Source organism: Sturnira hondurensis, unplaced genomic scaffold, assembly GCF_014824575.4.
Source record: "Sturnira hondurensis isolate 20B ecotype Veracruz unplaced genomic scaffold, ASM1482457v3 Scaffold0015509, whole genome shotgun sequence".
Classification (NCBI taxonomy): domain Eukaryota; kingdom Metazoa; phylum Chordata; class Mammalia; order Chiroptera; family Phyllostomidae; genus Sturnira; species Sturnira hondurensis.
Genome location: NW_028088140.1, coordinates 10051080 through 10070804, shown reverse-complemented (window position 1 = coordinate 10070804; position 19725 = coordinate 10051080). Strand labels below are relative to the sequence as shown.

Below are 19725 nucleotides of genomic sequence, written 5' to 3'. Positions count from 1 at the left end.
CTGTCCTAATATTTTTGAATAGTATTTTACCTATAAAATGTGAAAAACACTGTGAACATTCTTTGTAAAACTCCAAAGTCATGTTCAGGTAACTAAGAGCCACTATTTACTGAGTACTTTCCAGACATGTTTGCACTTAATCCCCTATCAGTCCTACCAATGGACATTCTGTCTATTTCAGACATGGGGGTGTGAGGCTCAGAGAAACTCACAGGGAATAACTGTAGAGGCAGGATGCCAGGCAGAGTGTTCTTGACCCTGTCCCTTTGCTCTTCAGCAACTTGGCTACGGAACTTCCTTAGGAGGAAGCCTCCTTAGGAGGCTTATCATTCCTCAAAGGTGGTGACTTTATACGCAAGTTACCCGGAAATATTCTAATACTTTGAGGCAGATGCCATGCAGAGCATCTTTCCTGATGTCATCTGATCATCTTTAACGAGAATATGTCCTCAAACACTCAGAAACTGATGAATAAAAGCATATGGGAGAGGGTGACGTAGGTCTGTTGAGGCTGTGTGTTTAAGGATGTTTTGTATAGACAACTTCAGCCCAGTCCCTTCCAGAAACCTTACTCCCATTCTGAAATTTCACACCAAGTACTGGCTAATAATTTTTCTCTTGCTTCCTTCCCTGGGACCCATGAGTAGAGCACTGTGTGGAGTTCCAGAGGATCAATGGCTCCCTGAATGTGACCTCTGAGAATGCCACCTCTCCTGTCATTGAGTTCTGGGAGTAAGTGAGGCCTGTTTTTTATCCCACTGTGGGCTGTGCCCTGGAAAGAGGGGTGTGGGGGCGGGTCCCTGCAGTGGTAACTCTCAGTGGATAACAAGGGAAGAATTTCTGTTGCCTTCTTTGGTGGCCCTGTCTCTGAAGGGGCTTTTTTCTGTGGTACCCATATTCGTGGTTAGTGCAGAACTGATTTCAGAGATGAGAATTTGGCAGCTCTCCTGCCTTTCCTCACCACGTGCCCACTCACATGTTAGTGCACATGCATGCATGTCCACACACCTAACTACCCTCTTCAGCTGCATGGACATTGTCTCTTATCTTCCCTTCCCCCCAATACTGATCCTAATCTAGGACATGACTCCCAATATCAAAATATCCTAAAACCCTGGTTGAGAAAATAAGTGTTTGCACCTCTTTCTCTAGGATAAATTGGTACTCAGCCTCCCAGAGCAAACTTACCTGGGAACAGTTCATATTTGCCTCACTTTACACCTACCCCTATCTCTGGGCAAAGGAGAGCCTCATGGGTTCGGGCGAAAAGAGCTGACAAACCTTTGGATGAGAGCCTGCAGGCAGAGCTCCGCTGCCTGAGACTGACACTGGACACTCGAGCTATGAAATGGAGGCTGGCAGCAAGAGCGGAGCCCAGCCCAACCTTCTCTTCCTAGGAGGCGGGTCCTGAAGATCTCTGATGGCATCCAGCACCTGGGGGCCCTGCGCTGGGAACTAGCTGTGTGCCTCTTGCTTGCCTGGGTCATCTGCTACTTCTGCATCTGGAAGGGGGTCAAGTCCACGGGCAAGGTTCATGTTGGAAAGCTCCTGGCCCTCCCATCCCAGGACTCCCTACTCTCACTGGGGGTACAGTCCCCTGGGAGTTCCCTAAGCTGTAGCCTGGTCAGTGGGAGGGAATGACCCAACAAAGACTCCCTTGATCCTGTGCCTCTCCTGGGTTCCATCTCAAATTCTTCTGGTCTTTGGGGAAATCAAAAGGAGGAGAGTGAGAGTGGGAGAGGGAAAGAGAGAGAATGGACACTTCTAGAGGACTTTAATCTTGAAATATACCACATATGGGGGCATATTGCAAAATGAACACAGTTCATAGCTCCCTAGTTCATTCAACACTTCTTTGAGAAAAAAATTTCGTCCAAACCATCAGTCGCAAAATGACTCCTAGTCAATCCAAGAAGCTGGGGGGCTTTGCCTAGAGTGTATGAGGTGTTAAGAGGGCATTCCGAGTCCTCCTGGACTCTTGCCTTGGAGGCCTCTGAAAAGGCTTCCTTCCTAATCGGGTTGCCTGGTCACACTGAGCTTGTAAGCCCTGTGCAGACAGGGATCAAGTGTTGCAGGTCTTTGCGTACCCAACAACACTTGCCATAATTCCAAGCACAGCTGTAGGGAGAATGCCTAAGTCCATTCAGTCGCTCAACAAATATTTATTGGCTATGTGTCAGGGGAGGGTGAGCCCTTCGGGCTGAGGGCTCACAGCACAGGGGAGGCAGGACTGAACAGCAGCTGGGCTGTGAAGGCTGGAGCAGACAGGGAAGGGGGGGTGCAGAGGGGAGGTGCTCTCCTGCGGTGGGGAGCTCCTGCCCCTGCCAAGTCTCAGGCCCCCTCCCTCCTGACTCACAAGTTTCTTATTTCTCATCTGCCCCTTGGCCAGGTGGTGTACTTCACAGCCACATTTCCTTACCTCATGCTGGTGGTCCTGTTAATTCGAGGGGTGACACTGCCGGGAGCAGCCCAAGGGATTCAGTTTTACCTGTACCCAAACCTCACACGCCTGTGGGATCCCCAGGTAAGAAGCAAGCCACAGACAAGGTCTGTCACATGGCTTTGGAGGTGCTTGGGCTACAGACCTTCCCTGTGCTCTTGTGCCATCACTGAGGGAGTGTCTCAGACATCTGTTAGCCACAGTTTGCAGTCCCTTCCTTGCTCACAGCTGCCAGGAAAGCCGGGGGGCCCTGAGGCCTAGTAATATTTCCCAGGGGCAGTAAATTCATCACTAACAGCCTTTATTCAGAGGCTGGATGCTTTTCCCCACATCTACTCATGCCCTTTTGCATTTTTTCCCTGGCAATCTTATCTTACACCTAGCTTCTTCTCTATTTCTTAACCTTCCACCAGACACCACTTGGTCCCCCTCTGTCAGGAGGCCCATTCCTAGGCCCAGTTCCCTAGCCCCTGCCAGCACCAGCTGGGCTGGGTTGAGTTTCCTGCCAGTTGTCCAGAGGCCCCAGCCTCTTCCCACCCCTCAGCCAGCTTCTGGGTGCCCCTCTCAAGGAGCTGGCAGTGCTGCTTGCTGACTGGAGGGATTTGCAAGGCAGGGCTTGAGAGAAGAAGCTACTACCTTTGACAGGTTTCTTATCTTCTGGTTGGCAGCCATTTTGAAAGCTGGCAAAGCCAGGAGGTGTCAAGGGATGGGGAGCATGGCTCAGCCCCCCATGGAGCCCCTAAGATGTGTTACCCAGCCCCGGGCCCTGCCTCTGCCTCCCTTTGTGCTGGAGAAGGTTCTCTGTCTACAGCCAGGGGTACTAAGGAGACTGTGGGTGGAAGGTGCCCACGACAGAGAAGATGAGCAAGTGGATAGCTGTGCAAACATTTTAAATAGTAAAGTACCAGCACAGTCACTGAAATTACTGAGATGGAGCAAGAGAAAAGAGAATGGCTCACACGTCCACGGTCCCTCAGAGGCCAGGACTCAGCAGAGGCAATGGTTCCCCTTTGTGCCGAATTTGGGGTTATTGAGAAGCTCAATTATTCTCAGTCTCCCATCCTGAGATTCTACCAGGGCTGCCAGGGCTCCTGCCATTAGAAACATCCTCATGGAGTCAAGTAGCCTTGTGTCCTGGATGTGTCTCCGTGATCTTCTAGTGGGACATGAGCTTACCTTTCTCCCCTCCCATTGCTTAGATATAACAGTGAGACAGGTTGCTGCTGCGTCATCTCCATGTGGGGCACAGGGTTATAGTCAGGCTTTGATGTCAAACTGTAGAGCCATAGCCATTGGAGCTAAAGGGCTCCAGAGGTCACCCAGTGTGAACTCCTCATTGCACAGATGTGCAAATGAGGCCCAAGGTCTCACAGCAAGTGGCAGGCCAAACAAAGGGTATTTTTATTTTATGAACCATAAACCCTTTGGCTTATCTGGAACCAATAGGTTGTGGTGGAGAGGTAGTAAGCAGGAATTGTGGGGCAGCAGAGATGAGGGAAGGCTCTGAAGACAGGGGCAGAGTTTGATGTGGCTGCCCTGTATAAAAGGGAGCACTGTGGTTCTGGAGCCGCAGGGCTGTGAACCAGTGTGTGGCTAAGCCACAAAGCCTGGAGGGGTCAGGCTGGGAAGGGGCAGGGGGAGGGGCTGGGGCTGAGAGACAGGCAGGTAGGCTGAGAGACAAAAAGGAGAGAGGGTCCGGTATTTCTGGAACTGATGTATGGACTCTGTGATCAATGCCTTGTTTGTCCTGACTAGTGATTTATAGCTAACAACTAGTGAGTGTTTATGGTGTCCCTGGCACCAAGAGGTTTTACTTTGTTAGTTCAGCTCATCCTCACAGCAGATCAATGAGATATGCTTATGTTGTAGATAAGAAAAGTAAGGCCTAGAGAAATTAAAGAATTTTCCATCCTCACACCCCTACCTGGAAGCCGGGTCTCGACGATAACAAATTCCGCACTTTACGATCTCTTAACGTCAAAGTCCCCACCTGTATGTGTCCTCCAGCAAATATAAAGTTGGTGGTCCAGACGGCTTTCAACTCTGAGAGTTAATAAGGCCATAGTTCTATGTCTGGGTTACTGCAGGGAATAGACGTCTTTTAAACCCCCCTCCAGGACACCGACCTTCCAGCCGCAGCCAGCTGTCAGCTGTGCAGAGAGTATGTCTTCCAGGTCCCCTGAGGCTGTGGCAAGGATGACTGTGTTTCAAAAGCCGGGCTCTTTTTTATAAATTTAGATTTATTTAATTATTGTTCAAGTACAGTTTTCTGTCTTATATTCCCAACCCTGCCCACGCCCCACCCCCACCCCCGTGCTTTCAAGCTGCCTGCCTCATTAGCCGCCTGGTCCTGGTCCCATGCTGAAGAGAGACTTTTGTTGCTTGTGAGCAGAGCAACCCCTGCGAGGTGGGCTGCCCAGGCCAGAGCACTAATTGATGTCGTTGGTGCTTAAGAGAGGTGCAAAATTTGTGCTAACCAACATGAAGACCAAAGACATCTCTCTGGCAAAGACTCAGTGTGAGAGTAGGGAGCCTGGCAGAGACAACGCTGGGTTATCTGGTTTCCTCTTCTTTTTTTGCCAGCCTTTCTGGATACCAGGTGGCTCACTGCCTGTGCTTGTGTCCCCTGGGCTTGTCTCTCACACACAGGGAATAGCCACGGGAGACTCAGGGCTGCACCAGCACAGTGCGTGCTTTGTTCTGGCACTCAGGTCTTTCCCTTTGCCTGTCCTACGGTGCTTTGGCAGGTTGGTAAGGGCAGGGGCTGGGGTGGGGTGTCCAAAGAGCCTTTGTTGGGACTTTTAAATCTCTATTCTTCATTAGAATCTCTAAGCTATTCTAATGAAGGGTTTATTTAGGGAGGAGGTTGGCACTACTAGTGAGAATGAGTCTTTTGATTTAGATACTGTGCATTGAAATCTGTGGGACATCATCATCACTGAGGGTTGCTTTTTAAAATAACCCAGAAACCAACAGCAGCAATAGCTGACACACTGGTCATGTGCTTGTCATTTGCCTGGCACTCCACTCAGTGCGTGACACAGTGTAACCTTCCACTGACCCCGGGAATCAGGGGTCAGCCTCATTTTACAGATGGAGAAACTGGAGCTGAGACGACTGAAGAAATTTGTCCCAAACCGTAAAACCAGCCTGGGAGGGAGTTTGGGTTTCATCCTGAGTAGTCTTTTGGAGTCTGCAGTCTTAGTCACCATGACATTCATTTTCCAAAGAATATGAATTATTTAAGAGTTTTAAGGGCTGTTTTTCATAATTACTCTAGAAAGTGGGATAGGAAACTAACATTTAGCTATGTGTTAGGCATTTTACATACACTATTTTATTTATTCTTATACCCGTTTTTCCTGATGAGAAAAGTAAGGTTCAGAGAGGTTAAGTGACTTGCCTAAGATCACACAGCTAGTAATTAAGAGTTAGTCATTGGACCCACTTCATGTTGACTCTAAAGCCCAGGTTTTCTTCATTACACACTATGCCTTCCTAAATACAGCAAATGTAATAATCTTTGGGGTCGGACTCAGAGTTGAAAATGTCTTTCCTGGAACTTCTAGAATTCTGTGCCCCCAGAGAATTATTTTTTGTCCACATTCCACCAAGTGTTTTTCACACTCGTCTTCTGCCTCAGCCAAAGACACATTGGAGCTTCATTCCAGAAATCAGGGTTCCTGGCGAGGGCAGGGTCTCCTGCTGTGGGAAAAGGACCACTTGCTCTGTTGGTTCCTTCAGCCCTTCCTCTGACCCTGTTCCCACCCGCTAATCCCAGCAGGCTTGTCAGGCAGCAGCTGTACAGAGAGCTGGCCTTGCCAAGCTCCCAGTGAGGGGGCTTCAGTCAGAGGCATCACATCTGACCCTGGTCCCCTGAACTCCCAGCCTCCCTGCTGGGTTTTTCTCTGTTCTTACTCCCCTCTCCTACCAACTCAGTCTTAGTCAGGCCCCCTCGGGGTGAGGCAAACTGCCACACCACAATTTTTCTTCCCAAGCCCAAAACTGTATGAACACAGGACTTGTGCACCCCTGCCAGCATGTGGGCACTCAACAGCTTTCCTGGCGGTGCATGGGAGTGTGGTCCAGCTGCACCCTGTGTGCTGGCAGGTGCACAGAGGGAACGTGGGGCTTGGGAGAGGATGCAGAGAGCCCCCAGGCAGATGAGCTCTGCTCCCAGACTCCTATCTCTGGACCCCGGAGCAAGTCCCTGCCGAGCAGGCTCAGAGCTGCTTGTAACTTGCTGAGTGAGCAGGAAGGAAACTAGAAGAGAGTGACCTTCAGACCAGAGGTCAGTGAGTTTTCCTGAGATGACCATACATACAGTAGTATCTGTGGCAAAGTTTTGGGAGAAAAAATTATTTAAAACACCTCCTTGAGCTGTTGTGGCATCACACCGAATTTTGTAAATGTCCCCATTCTTGTTGGCAAGTTCTTTTCATTCCTACCCTATCCTTCTTCGGAAATAAATCCTGATGACCCCTCCCTTTCCCATTATAATTTCCCTCAAGTTTAAAAAAAATCCCCACTCTGCGTGCTATTTCTTGCTGGCTGCCCTCTTCTGGGTGTGCCCTTATCCTTGGTGGCAGCTTCTGCCTCACAGAATTCCTTGGGGATGAAAGTCACGGTAAGCAGAAGGGACAGGAGGCTGGAGACATTCTGCCCCTTTCCTCTCTTCTCCCTGCTCTTTTCCGGTTCCTGCAGGCAGGGGGATATAACAAGAAGAGTGAGGGCCCCGGTAGGTTTGTGACGCCAGCTGGCGGGGCTGGCGGGCAGAAATCCACACCTGACTGTTCAGTAGGGTTGGCCAGGAAGCTCTGAACATGATACAGATTTCTGGGTTCTCCTTTAGCTCTAGAGATTCAGTATCTCAACTAGGGATGCTGGGGGAGGAATGCATGAGATTGTGATGTAGCCAGCTTGTCGGCTGTCCCTGAGGCCCACAGTAATGCTGAGCAGGGTGAGTGTGAGGTGAGACAGCAGGTGAGGCTGAGGGTGGTGGCCATGGTGAGGGAGGCCAGGAGAGACAAGAAGGGACTTAGGAGCTCTGGACAGCCCGAAGCTGAGGCTTTGGTGTGTGGGAGGCATTGGGAGCCCGATATTGGTGAAAGGAAAGTGGGCACCTATGTGGGGGCTCCTGGGATGGAGCCAGGCAAGAGACAGGGGAACACAGGAATGTTGGACAATGGCTGCCCATGCCTGCACCGAGAGCTCGGGGCTCCTCGTAGAGCTCACATCCTCCAGAGGCAGAACGCTTGGGATGGTGCAGAGCCCCAGGACCCCACTTCCTGCTGATCTACCGGGTCGCTAGTCCTGTTTGCCTTGATGTTCTTTCTCTTCCGGATGTTATTCTAGCTGTTAAACCTAAATCATAACAGGCACAGCCTGGGTCGGCAGCTGAGATAATAACAGTAACAACCACAACCTACGTTTAGCAGGAGAGCTCTTCCCCCAAGGAGTACAAAGACCTTTCCCCATGCATTTCTGACCCTCCTCCCCACTTTTTGTGAGCGGAGGATTACTCTTCCTGTTTTCGGACAGAGGGTTGTGAGGCACGAGGGGCAAAGCTACAAGCGGTGACAGCACTGACAAGGACCCATACCCCTGGAGATCCTGCCTCTGGATTTCTTCCAAATTGGCAAACTGGTCTCACCAAGAGAGCCCAGGCCAGGAGAGAGTGGAGGCAGAACCCGGGCTTTGTTTCCTTGATAACATGGGGCTAGGCCGGGCTTGGTTCTAGAGCGTCCTCCTTTCGCTCACCCTCCTCCACTACGGGCCCTTTAGTCGTGGTCGCATGCCTAACACCGAGAGACCCCGGGAGGGGTGAGGGAGGGGTGAGGGAGGGGTGAGGGAGGGGTGAGAGAGGCCAGGAGAGACAAGAAGGGTCTTAGGAGCTCTGGACAGCCTGAAGCTGAGTCTTTGGTGTGTGGGAGGCATTGGGAACCCGATATTGGTGAAAGGAAAGTGGGCACTTATGTGGGGGCTCCTGGGATGGAGCCAGGCAAGGTTTAGGGTCCCTGGGAGTAGTGCTCTCGGGGGTGGCAGGGGGGCTGCACAGGCTGAGGGCAAGGTTCTTTCCGAAGCGAACCAGAGCCCGGCTCTGCCACGGGCCTGTGTGCCCCCACAGAACCCAGGTGCCTGGCTCCTGCGGTGCGGCTTTCCTGCCTTTTCCCTGTGTAGGTGTGGATGGACGCGGGCACCCAGATCTTCTTCTCCTTCGCCATCTGTGTCGGCTGCCTCACAGCCCTGAGCAGCTACAACAAGTTCCACAACAACTGCTACAGGTGACTGGGGGCCTGAGCCAGGAAGTGCCTTTCTGCAGCACCCCAGGCGTGTGGGGTCCAGGGTGAGGTGGAGGGAGCATGGCTCAGGGATTCGCTCACCCTGCCCTTCACTCCAGGGCTACCAATTGCTGGAAGGGGCCCACCACAGCACAGGCAAACAGTTGGTTGGGGAAGCAGCGCGGGGTTGGGGGTGGGGGCCATGGGGGGCAGCCTGGGACCTGGCTAATGTAGAGCAATCTGACTCAGGAGTGCGAGCAAGCCTGGGGAGTAAGCAGCCATGTCATGTGGTGGGGCCTCAGGTTTGCCCGGCAAACACCGACTCCTCGCCCGCCCATTTTCCTTCACCCCTCCCTCGCTGGTGTCCCCTCCCCATGGTTCCCTTGGCCTACCAGGTTCATATCAGAGAACTTAGGCCAATTTTAATGTTAGTCCAAAGTGTCATATCATACCTTTTGGAATCAAGTTTAGGTAACTAAGAACTATTGGTTGCTTGGAATTATCCAGGCCTGCATCCTGGACATTAGCACGCCACACGGAACTGTGTCAGAGTGATGGTGTCCCAAAGGTGTGCTGCGATATGGTGGGGGCGGGGAGGCTGTGTGGCAGTTTGTAATTTTTAGATAGTATTTCACTTCTTCAGAGCCTCATTCTTTTAGGAAGAGCTGGATTTATTCCAAGTCTGAGCTAGTGGAGTCTGGAGGCAGAACCATCCCTGAGTGCTCATCCTTACTCCGCCAGGCAGCCGCCTCTGACCTGTCTGCTGTGAGGGGCAGGGCTGCCCTGGGGCTGCTGATCGCGGGTGGAGACACTGCAGCCCTTGCTGACCTGCCTGTTTCCACCTCCCCACCGCCCCCGCAGGGACTGCATGGCCCTCTGTTTCCTCAACAGTGGCACCAGCTTTGTGGCTGGGTTTGCCATCTTCTCCATCCTGGGCTTCATGTCCCAAGAGCAGGGGGTGCCCATCTCCCAGGTGGCCGAGTCAGGTGAGTGTGGGGCTGGCCCAAGGGTGTGGGTCCTGTGAGCTTCGAACCTTCCCCAGCTGGCTTCCGGGGTGTCTTTCTACTGCTGCCTTCACTCTTAGGGAGTTGCTTTTCAGTGGATGTCCCCCAGGAAGACCTGGGGGAGGACTTAAAAACAGCAATTCGAGCTTCAAAGGGAGAGTGGGGATTAGTGAAGTTTTGTTCCCACCCCAATGTTCTTAGGCCGCCAACGTTACCGAGTTCATGTTTCCCCCTCCAGAAATAGTTTAGGCATATATGAGAAAAACACACACACATGGATAGACATACACATTCATTTATACATAGGTACATATTTCTATTTCTTACCGCCTTTTTTAAAAAAGGTTTTATTTATTTATAGACAGAGGGGGAGGGAACGAGAAAGAGAGGGAGAGAAACATCAATGTGTGGTTGTCTCTCGCACACTGCTACTGGGGACCTGGCCCGCAACCCAGGCCTGTGCCCTGACTGGAAATCAAACCTGTAACCCTTTGGTTCACGGGCCAGCACTGAGTCCACTGAGCCACACCATCCAGGGCTCTTGCTCCCTTTTTAAAGACCAATTGATAACATAATATATATACTGTTCTGTACCTTGACTTGTTTTGTTCACTTTATTGTTTTTTAAGTTTTTTTAGAGAGAGGGCAAGGGAGGGAAAATGAGAAGTTGACAAACATTAATGTGTGAGAGAAACATTGATTGGTTGCCTCTCTCATGCCCTCAGCCAGGGACCTGGCCCACAACCAGGCATGTGCCCTCACAGGGAATCTAACTGGTGGCTTTTGGGATGCAGGATGCTGCCCAGCCTCCCAAGCCACATCAGTCAGGGCGTCTTGCTCATTGTAATATGTATCTCAGAGATAAGTTTATATTGGCTCATAGAGTTTCCTCCTGTTTTAAGTGAGTGCTTTTCCACCGTGCAATCTTGTTGCTTCCTTTAAATACAATCAGGGACTGGAGTCATCGCTAGGTAAGCTGTGCATGTTTCTCTTGCTCTTCTCCTGTTCTCACAGACCATCCACTTGTACTCTGTAGCAAGGCAACTTTTTATCGTAGCATTCACAAGCTGACCCTCACTATGCGGAGTGCCAAGCACTGGGCAACTGGCATCGCTGACTCATTGAAAGTGATACTATTTCACTTTTATTAAGCACTTACTATATGCCAGGTACTGTGCAGAGCATTCTACCTATGTCATACGATGGACAACTGTGAAGCAGGTGCTGGTCCCATCCACACCTTACCAGTGTGGAGAGTGTGGCTTTAAGAGGTAAAGGACTGCCCTGGCTGGTGTAGCTCAGTGGATTGAGTGTGGGCCTGCGAACCAGAGGATCGTGGTTCGATTCCCAGTCAGGGCACATGCCTGGGTTGCAGGCTGCTTCCCGGTGGGGGACTCATAAGAGGTAACCATACATTGATGTTCTCTCCCTCTCTCCTTCCCTTCCCCTCTAAAGATAAATAAATAAAATTTTTAAAAAATAATAAAAGGACTGTTGAAGGTCTCAGAGTCACACCTTTTTCTCTTTTTTCAAAGGAAGGTTCATATGGCTGAACCCAGGTGCTGGCATGTGAATCTGTTCCTGCTATTTTAAGCCAGCTGAGAGGAACATTAATTTATTTGAGAGACTGAGTGTCAGAGATATTCTGAAATTAATGCCAGAATAAGCATTCTGGCATTCACAGGCTGTAGGGTGACAGGAAGGGCCCCAGGGCAGAGGTGGCCAACCGGTAGCCCTAGGTACCACCCAGTCTTGGGGGTATTTTCTTTGGAACCATCTCCTCTGTAGAAACCACACGGTGAACGCGCAGTTGGCGGAGGAGCGTGCTGGTGCCAGTCAGGCCCTACCACTCCCCACTCTGCCCTGGGCCAGCTGCACAAAAGTACACAAGGGTCCCTGAGTTCTTTTTCAGTTTGAAACCTCTGGTTTGGGGCAGTAGATCTGGAGAGTGAGATTGGAAGATTTGGAGTAGAACTCAGAGAAATGTGGGTGATATAACCCTTTCTGTTTTCCAAGGCCCTTTATACACACAGCCTATAGGTTCTATTCCTGCCAATGAGAGAATTGTGGGTGGTGTCCTGGAAATTCGGGATCAGGGAGAGGTTTGGGTGGCTTCTCCTGGGTGAGGGTGGTGGTGTGATAGGAACGTTGGGCTGGAGTTTCTCCACCTCCACTTGCTCCACGGCGCCATGCTGGGGGCACACATGGCCTGCAGTGAGGCCAGGCACTGGATTGTGTGCCTCTGCTTTCTGCTGCAGGCCCTGGCCTGGCTTTCATTGCCTACCCCCGGGCAGTGGTGATGCTGCCCTTCTCGACTCTCTGGGCCTGCTGCTTCTTCTTCATGATAATCCTCCTGGGACTGGATAGCCAGGTATCAAGAGGTGACCACTCAGAGGCTGAGAGATGGGTGGGTGTGTGGGAGCTGGGGGAGGGGGAGCCATGGGTGTGAGGTTTATCTCGATGCCCTGACGGACCTTAAAACAATTGGGGACCAGGAAAATGTCAGGCGTGAATGCCCTTCCAGGAACCATGAGGAGCTTTGGAGGGTGGGTCCAGACCTAACTGGGCAAGGGCAGCACTGGGTGGCTTTAGACAGGGAGCCTGGCAGGGCCGAGCCCAGGAGCAGCAGGCCAGAGCTAGCTGGTGGGGCTGATTCTGGGAGCTTACCTCCCTCCAACCCTTTTGTCCTGTCATTCAGTTCGTGTGCGTAGAGAGCCTGGTGACAGCGCTGGTGGACATGTACCCCTGGGTGTTCCGTAAGAAGAACCGGAGGGAGGCCCTCATTCTGGGAGTGTCTGTCGTCTGCTTCCTTGTTGGGCTGGTCATGGTCACGGAGGTGAGGATCTGGGAGGCTCGAAGGTGAGGACTGAGAGAGGAGGCAGAGTGAGGTGGACAGCTGCCACCTGTCAGGTGGAGAAGGCTGCTGTAGCTTTGGGGCACTGGAGCCAGTTCCTGTCCCAACTGCAAGAAGTACAAAACAGGCAAGTGCCTCCCTAGCCTTTGGGAATTGACCACCTACTTCTGGGGCTGGGCAAGGGGTAACTCATCTCCATGTTAAACTAAGAGGTATGGAAAGGATAGTCTCTGGGCGAGAAAAACTGCCTCTCCAGCAAGATCTCGTAATTTTCTAGGCAGCTGCACCAGGTTCCAGGGATAAACTTCAAAGGGAGAAGGGGAGCCCTGGGGATGGGTGATATTCTGTGTGATGTCTCAAAAGGGAAGGCGGTGGTTGGGGCTTATCATCTTGGTGACACAATAGCAGTGACAGTCCTAGCTGCATCTTGGCCAAAAAAGTACATATTATGTCTTGGATTTCTGTGTCAGTCTCTAAATGTTCTCAGGGACAATCCAGTCATCACTAGCTATTTCATCTATCATCCATTCAGAAACAATAAAAAAATAGTTATTGCCTCCTATCTGCCTAGTGCCTTACAGCTTACAAACTACCTTCTCTTCTAGTATCTGTCTTCAGTAATCTCACCAACTCCGTTCTACACCCTGAGGGTGTGGAGCTGGCCAGCAAGCGGATAAATGTGTCTGTTTCCTCTGAATAAAGTTCTGTTTTTTATTTCCTCCCCGGCAGGGCGGTATGTACGTGTTTCAGATCTTTGACTACTATGCAGCCAGCGGCATGTGCCTCCTGTTTGTGGCCATCTTCGAGTCCCTCTGTGTGGCTTGGGTCTATGGTGAGTGACTCTCCTGAACCCTGTTACTCACCTCTGTCCCAGGGCCCTTAGACAAAAAAGAGATGTCCACTGCTCACACCCACCTTTTCTTGGGACTTCTCCCTTACCCAGCCTCAAAAATCTCAAGAATCTGAAATTGCTACCATTGAAAGAGCCCTCTACAGGTTGCCTCACCTACCCTCCCAGACATGGTTGCACCTTGACCACCGCAGGTGGTCCCATGCCCTGTCCTATCTAAGCCTTTTCAACTCATAACAGCCTTCATAATCAGAAAGGCAGTGCCTCTGCTGCCCACTGGCATCGACACCCCTGAATCCCAGGGAAGAGCTTTCTTCCAGCCAGGATCTGTAAAGACAACCATGATATCTTCTGCTCATGGGCCCTTGCCTGCCCGGTCTGCATGGGGCCCATCCAGATACTTTGGGCGCTAACCGATGTCTTTTGTCTCCCTTCCTTCCTTCCTTCCTTCTCTTCGTGGTAGGAGCTGGGCGCTTCTATGACAACATTGAAGATATGATTGGGTACAGGCCTTGGCCTCTTATCAAATATTGTTGGCTCTTCTTCACACCGGCCGTGTGCACAGTAAGATAACCTTCAGGGAGGGAAGCCAGGTGAAGGGGTAGAGAGATAGTGGGGCAGGAGGATAGGTAGGCTGTTAGCCTGAAAAGGGACTTCTCTGTGGGGATTGAAAGTCATTTAGATTTTCACTCATCTTCCTGTTGGATTCTAGAAAATGACAGCAAGGTAGATTTTTTCCTTTCCATTTCACAGAAAGAGAAACTGAGGTTGGGGCTGTCAGAGTGTTTGACCAGCACTGCAGTGTGAGTCTGCTGTTGCAGGCAGGACTGAAAACCACGTGCATGGGGCCACTCATAATGACACTGTTAACTACCACAGTAATAACAGCAACTGTTTTACAAAATGCTTTATACTTTTAACTCATTTAATCCTCTCGAGGACCTCACGAAGTAAAAACTACTATTGTATTTATTTCACAGATGAAACTGGAGCCAAAGGGGTTTAGCAATTTATCCAAGGTAGAGAGAATGGGGGTCCAGATTCAAGCCTGGGCCACTTGGCTCCAGAGCTGGGCCCAGAGCACATTGTGAAGCTTCCTCTGGCTTTTCCGTTTGAGTCTGAGGTTCCCCTGAGCACCTGAAACATGCAGGCTGAAAATTAGGCCTAACCTCTGCCACTGAGGTATTTGTACCCTCACCTGATGGTGCTGGCAACTTAAAAAGACAACTGAAAGCACCAGCAGGTACACTGTCGTGTCTTGATTAGGAGCCAACCATGTGTAGAAGAGCTCATGGGCCCGGAGCCCAGGAGCCCAGGGAGGAACAGGATAGGTGCCTTAGAAACAACTACTGGGAGTGTGTGGACTTTGAGCAGAATGTGAAGGAGATTGGAAGCTGATTGGCCCAGATGAGACTGAAAGAAAATCTAGGCTTGGGGTGTGATCTCTGCCAGCTCCCAGCGCAACAGCCCCTTCTCAGCCCCTTTCTTTTCTGCTCTCATCCTCAGGCCACCTTCCTGTTCTCCCTGATCAAGTACACCCCGCTGACCTACAACAAGAAGTACATGTACCCTTGGTGGGGGGATGCCCTGGGCTGGCTCCTGGCGCTGTCCTCCATGGTCTGCATTCCCACCTGGAGCTTCTACAAACTCAGCACTCTCAAGGGCTCCTTCAGAGAGGTAGGGAGTTAGTGGAGAGGAACCCTAGGGGGTGATGGTTGGCTACCTGCCTGGGGTGCAGCCGGTGCACAGGGGGCAGTGAGCCTGGTGTGGGGGTCAGGGAGGGACAGAGTGAGTGCTGAAAAGTCTCCAAAGGAGCCTGGATGCCTCCAAGACAATGGCTGGGATTGGAGAGCCGGCACCTGGAGGGTGTGCCCGTGTCTGGGGAGACAGGCAGACATTGGTGGTGAGGGCACTGGCAGACATGCCCCACCCCCACCCCCAACTCCGCCTCATGGCAGCCCCCTCTCCTTCCAGAGACTTCGCCAGCTTGTGTGCCCAGCTGAGGAACTGGCCCAACGGAGCCAAGCAGGACCCTCTGTCCCTGCCTCACCCAAGACATCACTTCTCAGACTCACAGAACTAGAGTCCCACTGCTAGGAGGGTAGCCCTTGGACAGTGCCTGTGGGGCTGGCCTGGGGACAGCTGCACAAGGAGAGGGTGGGAGCAGCCCCTCTGTGCTTTTCCTGTCTCCCGCCTGGCATAGATTATTAGATACAGGGGGTATTCTGGAACCGCCTGCTCAGCTGGGTGCCTCCCACTCCAACTTCCCTGCCCCAGCCGTGGCTGAGCAGGTGTGAAATGCCAGTACCCACAGCATCACCTTTGAAAGGGGCCAAGGAAGCTGGGTGAGGGCTAGTGGGTGGGCTGAGAGGTCTGTTTGGCTTCTGCCCCTTCTACGCTTCATTCCATTAAATCGAAGTTCTTCCCGCTGACTGCGAGCAGTTTTGCCTGGTTCCTGCCCCTCCACCTTGCTGCCTTGACCCTTCTGTCACTTTAAAGTGGAGGCTTTGGGAGACCCCTGTCTCCTTCCCTCATTGAGTTCTTGTGGACCATGAGCAGAGGGCACTGCTGCGCAGAGAAGGGGGATGGGGCCAGGCTGAGTCCTTTATGACCAGGCACTTGGACTGGAGTGGTGGGGCTCAGGGGGCCGGTCTGTCACACCTCTGTCCATGCTTCCACTGGAGTCCCTTACCACCTCCTTCTCTTGGTGGGACAAGAAAGGCAACAGAGTGAAAAACAAAAGAGGAGACCCGAGCCTCACTAGAGGAAGGGTGTAGAAAGAGTGATTGGGCTACTGCCCATGTTTCCCTTGCTGTGTTTTTGCCTGACCCCATCTGTCAAGCCAGTTACAGTATGGCCTGTCCAGGGCCTGGTGCCAGGGGCATAAAGAGCCAGATGGCCTTGGCTTTGCAGACTTGAGGCAGCAGGTACAAAAAGCCCTGGTAAAGCAGGGCACTACCCTAGCTCAGCCAACAGAGGGACCCCACTTCCTCAGGATCACCCTGCTTCTGTGCTAAGAGGATAGATGCTGGCTGCAGCGTGGCCACAGTTGGCTCTCAGGGCCTGAGGTGTCAGATAAACTGTCAGGGTTAGGCTGCAAAGAATACCCAAGTACATGGCCAAGCCGGAATTACTCAGGGTCAGTGGGCCCCAGAGGACATCACAGCTGTGTCTCTGCAGCCTCATCTCCGAGCTGTGGAGCTGGGACATATGTATCTCTGTGTGTGTAGGTGTGTGTGGCTGAACACACACAACTGCATTGCCCCCTGAACATGTGAAGGCGTTGGTGGCTGTGTCCCCAACTCTGTTCTATGGTTCTTCTGGTGTTATTCCAGGGCAGCATGCAGTGATTCCCAGAACTGCAGGCAGGGGGCGCAGTGTTCTCTGAGCGTTTTCTCAGTTATGTTTTGTTTGCAAGTTAGTGGAAAAAACACCGGAAACTTTTCCAGTCTTCAAATTTAGATTTTTTGTTGTTGCTGGGCAAATTTGTAAGAGTTAGTGACAGCAGCCCTGTCTGTTGCCTGTGGCTACTTCTTTCTGGACAGTGACAGGGTGGGCACCCCACCCCATCACTCCCGTGCGCCAGGCTCAGTCTGAGTCCTGAGACCAGAGAAATCAATCTGCTAGAGAAACATGCGGAAACTCGAGATACCACACACCTGGCACGTCCAGCCATCTGACAATATTCCCAGAACACCTACTGTGTGGCTGTATGTTCATGATACACGAGCAAAAATAGACACAGTTTCTTAAATGACAAACTGTGACAAATACTATGAAAGAAAAGAGTGAAGTACTATGAGAAAGAATTACTGGGGTATACAAGGCACCTGATGGTTTGAGTTAGGTGGTCTGGGAAAGCCATTCTCAGGCAGTAACACCTGTCTCTCCATCCATCCATCTCATCAAAGTTGCAAGAATCTGCTAGGCCCAGGAAGGGTTCTAGGCAGTTCAATAATGGTGATTTGAACCCCACTTGTGAGATGCATTAATGGTGGAATATAGTATGAAATTTACCTGTTGGCTAAGAATTTGGAGATTACCTGCCACTATCTTGCTGTGTGTCTTTTTGGAAGTTACTTGGAATTCGGGTCTTTGTTTTTTTTTCACACGGAGGTGATACTGTGCACCCCACCCACAGGTTTGTTGAAGGGCTCAAATGAGGCAGTGAGTGGGTGAGCCCTGAGGTCATTAAACCCAGGGGGTGGGGGGTGGATGAGAGTGATCTTCTTTGGCAACCCAGAAGGGTGACGGCAGAGGTGCGCAAGAAAAGCTACTTGCCTGGGGCACAGGGTGGGGGAAGGGAGCCAAGGGAAGTGTGGCTGGGGCAGGCTAGTCCCATGCGCTCTCTCTCTCTGCCTGGAAGGACAGACGCCAAATCCTGTGGTTCTTTGAGGAGGAAGACACAAAAGGAAGAGGAGCCCTCTCTTGTTTAGTGGCCACATCTGTTAGAGAAGAATGGTAGAGGAAGAAAGGCAGGCGGAGAGCCTTGCTGCGGGTGAGAGCTCAATGGAGAGACCAGAAGCACAGGAAACCAGAGACTTACCAACAGGGCCCCTGGAGAGAGGGAAGTCACTAATCATGTACCAAGCCCTCTGCGCTGCCTTCGGGCCTCAGATCTCATACCTTGGACCTAGCACACGTCTCAGATCTGTACATGTGCACACAGGCATACTCCTTCATTATCGTCAGATAAATATGCGCAACCTCAGACACTGCCAACAGTGGAGCACACTCCTTCCCAGAGGCTTGCGGTCCTTTGTGTGGGTCTAGCTTCTCACTTTCTAGCTCTGTGGGTTTGGACAACTTAATTTCTCTGATCCTTTGTTTTCTTCTCTGTAAAGTGGGAATAAGAACACTTACTTCATTGTGCTGTTGGTCTCAGGGGAGGAGTGTTGCGCTGGGAAAGCAAATCTCTCATGGCTCTAGCCCCACCACATTGGGTTGTCAATGAAACAGAAAACCCCAGGAGTTTAGAGGCATCCTTGCCGTCCTCTAGCTTCCTGGCTGCAGGTGTCAGGTTGGCCCTGGGCCCCAGAAAGAAGGCTACCCATTTACTGAACTAAGCACATTTGCTAGGAGGCAAGGGAGAGGTAGCCCCAGGATAGCCCTGCCTACTGTGGGCCTGGTGTCCTGTCAGCACCAGCAATGCTGTCCAGGAAAATCAGGACTGAGTCCGCCAAGCCCCAGTCTATCCCCTGGTTTGGGGGAAGCAGTGCCCTCCCAGGAGAGGGAAGGCTGAGATCATTTTTTCCCCTCAAGTTCCATCCATCCATCCATCCATCCATTCATCCATCCACCTATCTGGTAAACACTGAGCACCTACTCTGAGCCAGCACTGTATTCAATGTAAAGAAGCAGAACCAAAGAGTTATGAAATATGACCCCTGCTCTTTAAATATTCAGAGTCTGGGAAGCACTATGCTGCAGTGGAACAAGCATAGATTTTAGGAGCTGAGAGGCCCAGGTTCAAATCCTCTCTCCACTGTTCACTAGCGTATGGCCGTAGGACATGTCAGTTATCTTCTATGCACCCAAAGTTCTCAACTATAAAATGTGGCTAACAATTCCTGCATTTCAAAGCTCCTATGAGGGCTAAACAAGGAAACACGTACGTAGCCTGAGTTAGATTCTTGAGAAATAGGTCCCACACCAGGCCCTCTGAAAGCAGGCGTGGGGGTGGAAGATGAGAAGATTCAGTGGGGCTCATGGTTCTCACTGCAGCAAGATAACTGGTTTACCTGACCATAGTCCATCTTGTCCTGGACCCTCCCCAGTCTAGAAATGGCTCAGTCTTAGGTAGGCTTTCCGGGTAATTTAAGGACCCCACCTTTTGCACAGATGGGGATCTCTGGCCTCCAGGGGTTTGCCAATTGGTCTGAACACCCAGTGGGGTTGGCAGTGGCAGGGGTAAGGGTGGGTGTGAGTGTGTGAGGGCTCAAGTTAAAGGGAGGCCCCGTCAAACAAGGCAGCTGCTCTCCTGCAAGGTGAAGGAGAGATGACAAGGCTGCTGGTCCGTGCGTATCCCCAGGTCCTTGCGTAAAGCTTGACCCACTGTAGGCATGAAATAAAATTTGTGAGTGAATGAATGAATGAATGAGCCAGAAATTCAGCCTCTGCCTAGTCTGATTCTCTTTGTTCTCTCTCCCCTTCATGGAGAGGCTGAGTGGGTACTTTGTTCCGGACAAGCTGCATGGACTTTGATGTCCCCTCTGTAGGAAGCTACAGGGGTGACACATGGTGGCCTCACATGTAGGGACAGGGCAGATACAGCAGTGCAGGCCACACCACCCGAG

The 19725-nt window shown here is 51.5% G+C and overlaps 1 protein-coding gene across 1 annotated transcript in view; it reads left to right on the top strand.

Moving 5' to 3' along the window:
- The window catches only part of SLC6A13 (solute carrier family 6 member 13), a 34537-nt gene extending 18685 nt beyond the window's left edge, over positions 1-15852 (top strand). The window contains exons 5-15 of the mRNA XM_037064750.1: positions 648-732; positions 1398-1530; positions 2390-2524; positions 8621-8724; positions 9583-9707; positions 11984-12096; positions 12424-12561; positions 13309-13411; positions 13893-13993; positions 14936-15106; positions 15404-15852. Of these exons, the coding sequence (XP_036920645.1) occupies positions 648-732; positions 1398-1530; positions 2390-2524; positions 8621-8724; positions 9583-9707; positions 11984-12096; positions 12424-12561; positions 13309-13411; positions 13893-13993; positions 14936-15106; positions 15404-15526 (1331 nt within the window). The 3' untranslated portion in view covers positions 15527-15852. The remainder of the gene's footprint in view (positions 1-647; positions 733-1397; positions 1531-2389; positions 2525-8620; positions 8725-9582; positions 9708-11983; positions 12097-12423; positions 12562-13308; positions 13412-13892; positions 13994-14935; positions 15107-15403) is intronic.
- Positions 15853-19725: the final 3873 nt, after the last annotated feature.